Below are 4089 nucleotides of genomic sequence, written 5' to 3'. Positions count from 1 at the left end.
CCCCCCCCCCCCAGCCTCTCGGCCCTGATGGTGCCCCTCACTACTCCCCTCACAGCCCCACAGCTCTGCTGGAACCCTGTCCTGTTCCCTGCCAGGGTCCTGCAGCTGTGCATTCTGGCCCCAGGCCTCATGGACCACCTAGCTGGGAAGCAGCCCCAACCCTGCCCAACTTACTTCCTCCCTATGGGGGCCTTAGCTTCACCTTTCTTCCCCCCCAGACTTACCTGCAGGAGCTGCTCTCTAGGCTGCCTGGGGCCATGTGCATGTACATGCATATGGCGCCCCATGCCTGACCACCCTCCTCCTGTTCCCCAGCCCCTTGCAAGCTGGAACTCTGCCAGTCTGCAGAGGGCTCTTTGCAAAAGTGCAAAATCCATGTGCTTTTCCATTAAAATGAGAAATCCACGTTTTTTTCAGGTAAAGAGGGAAATCCATATTTTTCTCTCTTTTTCTGTGAGAAACAAAACCTGGATCCCTGCTCATGATGACGCACCTTGCAAATTTAGCTTCTCTATAGCATCAGGAGAAATTTGTAACTTCCATAATTCATATACTAATAGTTTAATCCATTCTGGGGCAAAGAGAGTTCTAATATTCCAACTTACAATGCATATAGTATGTTTTAACTGCTATCTGATCATTATCCATAATTATTTCAGTTTGTTAGGCTTGGGAAGTCTTGGATTGCAATCCAGGCGTATTACTTGGGTTTACTGTACTATTTTTGTAATAAGTTTTGGGTCCAGTGACTTGTTAGGTGAATCCACCCTATCTAACAGATTAGAATGCTATGCTGTGGCTTGCTGGACTGTTAGGATATCAGCAATTCTACCCTGCTTTGGTTACCCTTCCAAGGTTCATAAACTTGGACTGCTTGGAGTTGATGTTGAGTTTGCCCTCTCTTAGACAGACTCACCTGAAAAGGCTATGGAAGTATTGTCTCCCTTACTTTGAGGTCAGAGGTAGCTCCAGTTCCTGAGTTGGGGGCATAAATACTTTTAAAAACGTGACCCCATGCCTCAAATGCTTTCTTGCATATTTAGGGTTCTAGATTGGCTGGGACAGTCCTGGATTTTGGCAGCTGGTCCCAGCTGACCAGGGAAAATTAAAATGAGCATCCAAATGTGGGGCACTGAGGCAGAGTGGAAGGATCATGGGCATGCAGTGCCCAGGTTTCACGTTGTCCCCTACAGTCATCCTATACATACTGGTTACTCCACCTAGGAAAGCCAGGCTTCCTTTGACCACGTGCACTTCTGATACATGTTTGATTGTAGTTACTTCTGTGAAGAACAGTCTTCTGTGTTTATTTTTAATATTCTGTGCGACTAAAATCCACACCTGGAAAATTGAGACAGTCTGGGAATAATTCAGTAATTTCAGTTGTGTTGGGGTCAGTGTGGGCTAGTGAACAGAGCAATGGATTAGGATTCAAGAGATCAGGATTCTGTTTTCAGCTTTGCTTGATGACCTTGTGCAAATCGCTTTGTCACCCTGTTTCAGGATTCCCACTTATAAATATCAGGTTAATAGAACTCACCTCCTGTGCAAAACACTGTGATGAAAGATGTTGTATATATTAATTATTATGATAGCTTCCGTAGTGACCACAATAATTCCAAGTGGCAATACAGGAAGTCCAGGTATGCAGATCATCTCAGACAAGTGACACTGCAGTTTACGGACTCGCCACTTCATTTGCGTAGGCCATCTTGGTCATGCTTCTATAATTATATATATGCGCGATACTTTTATCATCTTATAACAAGTCATGCTGAAACTGACTTTGCTTTGAAATTAATAGTTGGATGAAAATGCTTTGTAATGGCTACATCCAATAGATCACAGAAAGTTTGGTAGTATAATGATTTGCATTTTTTTAAATTTGTAATTTGTTTTATATTATTTCTATACAAATATATTGCATGCATATATTAGTACAACTAAAATGGAAAACACTGTACTAAAATTACTTATGTTATTACTAGATTATGGTTTTAATAACTATAAGAAACTTTTTTAAACTATTGATATTATAGTAAAGAGCCATAACTTTTCTATATTTGTTTATTTTAACTAGGCTGATTTAGTTTACAGTAAAATAGAATGGGAGACAGAAATGTTAAAAATACTGAAATATTATTAGTAGTAAATACTGTAAGTAAGAAAAGGTATAATTTGAAGTTTATGAACTATTAAATTAATTGCCACAGTCTTATTCTGTAGTAGGCTTGTGTGACTTATATTGTGAAAACTTAGGAAACATTTCAGATTATCATATGCTTTATTTACCTCTCAAAACATATCCCCCGTAGCACTAATTAGAGCAGCATGGTTAAATCCCTGAATTCCTCATTGAAAACATCCCAGAGCTGTGTAGGAAAAACAGTACGTTGAAGGTAGAAGACTATCTAGGAAGTTTCATGCTTAGACAATAGTTATCAATTCTGCAATAAGATCTGCATAGGTAGACCCTTTTAATGAGACTCCACAAGGATGCTGGATCTTCCTAGACAAATCCAAGTGGAAGATCTGGACCACAGCCATGTTTTGCATGAAAAAAATGTGTTTCTGCAGGGTTATCCATAACAAGATGTGGAGTGAGTTCCTGGCCCCAATTACAGTCAATGGGAATTTCACCATTGACTTTTATTGGTTCAGGAAGGAGGCTATGATTCAACTTTGCTTGATGTTGGCTGGGGGAGCATAGAGAGCAATGAAATGAAGTGTGAGGTAACTAACGTTAGATTTCCTTTTTATTTAAACTTTTAAAAAAAAGTCATTGATTTAACTTCATCTGTATTTCTTTATCAGGGTGTTACTTTTATCACAAACCATTTTGCAATTCTGTCTCTGCTTACTCCACTTTGTTTTTATTTCTTATAGCAAAAGAAGATTTTCATCAAGTAACACAGAATACAAACAATGGGAGAGCCATTACAGCTTCCAGAACAGAAGATAGCACTAAATCCAGTACTAAAAGTAAAGATGCAGAATTGATTTTGCAGATACAGTCCTACATAGATAAAAACACTGTGGTGATCTTCAGTAACACAACATGCAGTCTTAGTACTAAGGTAATATTTTAAGTTTTCCAGCAGAGGGGTACAGGGTTTGTCATGCCTTATGAATTCTGTTTCCTTGATTTCTCTGGATGCCTTTTCAGCCTGGCTGTCATAAATCCACCTTCCTGGAGACATATGCAGGATTACAGTCTTGAATGTTGGTTTCTATTACTTTTCCCTTTCAAAAACTTTTAATTCTTTTTCTTCCACATAAAGGATCTGTCCAGTTTCTCTTCTGTGGGTGGACCCTACCTGCAGATGCTACTCAGTGTGTTTTCGGTGACAAATACCTAGTCCTGACCTTGGCTCTCAGTATAAGTATTTAAGCATGTACCTAAACTGTTTAAATTGCACTTATTTTAATGGGATGTACTTAAGCCTCTGCTGGAGACTCATGTGTATGCTGAACTGCTTTACCAGGCCATCTTAGATGTTCTCTACCTAAAATGAAACTGTAAAGACTAGATCTGTCTCTTTATACTATTGCTGTCATTAGTTCCTAATCCTAGATTGCTTTTTTTCCTATTTGCTTCCATGGGCTTTTGCTCAAAAGTGTAATATGAAATTTCTTACTCCAGTGAAGTATCTTTTGGGTGAAGACAGAAGCGACAATTTTTGCCCAATCTGGCCCCTGGAAGTGCTCTACACCTGTGACCAAACAGAAGTTCACAGATGCAAAACGCTTAAAAAGGGCCTAATCCTGCAAAAATCTGAACCCTCATGAAGATGTTTCAAAACATAGCATCTTCTGTAACTTGTCTCTGCCTGCCTCCCAGCTTCCAAGCTATTTTCAGCATGGGAGGAGGGGAAAGGAGCAGAGGGAGTTCAGTCTGGAGTTTTCTCAGCCTTCACTGGAGGTGGGGCTCCAATTCATCCACCCCATCCTCCAGTGTTGGCTTGGGGACCCCCTAAAACTAGCTCCTTCTGCTCCTTTTCCCACCACCCCTTCTGAAAACAGGGACAGGCTTGGAGGGAGGAAGGGCCATTGCTAAGGGAAACTGGCTGCGGGCTTGTAGTCAGCAGC

General features: G+C 40.6%; 1 protein-coding gene and 1 long non-coding RNA gene across 3 annotated transcripts in view; one reads left to right on the top strand and one right to left on the bottom strand.

Moving 5' to 3' along the window:
• LOC109296121 overlaps nt 1-4089 on the bottom strand; it is a 637130-nt gene that overhangs the window by 546837 nt on the left and 86204 nt on the right. The gene's annotated exons all lie outside the window — the stretch shown is intronic.
• The window catches only part of TXNRD1 (thioredoxin reductase 1), an 81525-nt gene that overhangs the window by 8273 nt on the left and 69163 nt on the right, over nt 1-4089 (top strand). For both annotated transcript variants that reach the window (XM_019515344.1, XM_019515343.1), the window contains exon 2: nt 2887-3077. In XM_019515344.1, the coding sequence (XP_019370889.1) occupies nt 2887-3077 (191 nt within the window). The remainder of the gene's footprint in view (nt 1-2886; nt 3078-4089) is intronic.

The sequence above is a fragment of the Gavialis gangeticus genome, unplaced genomic scaffold, assembly GCF_001723915.1.
Source record: "Gavialis gangeticus isolate Ggan-Ray unplaced genomic scaffold, GavGan_comp1, whole genome shotgun sequence".
Classification (NCBI taxonomy): domain Eukaryota; kingdom Metazoa; phylum Chordata; order Crocodylia; family Gavialidae; genus Gavialis; species Gavialis gangeticus.
This window is presented reverse-complemented; position numbering and strand designations above follow the sequence as displayed.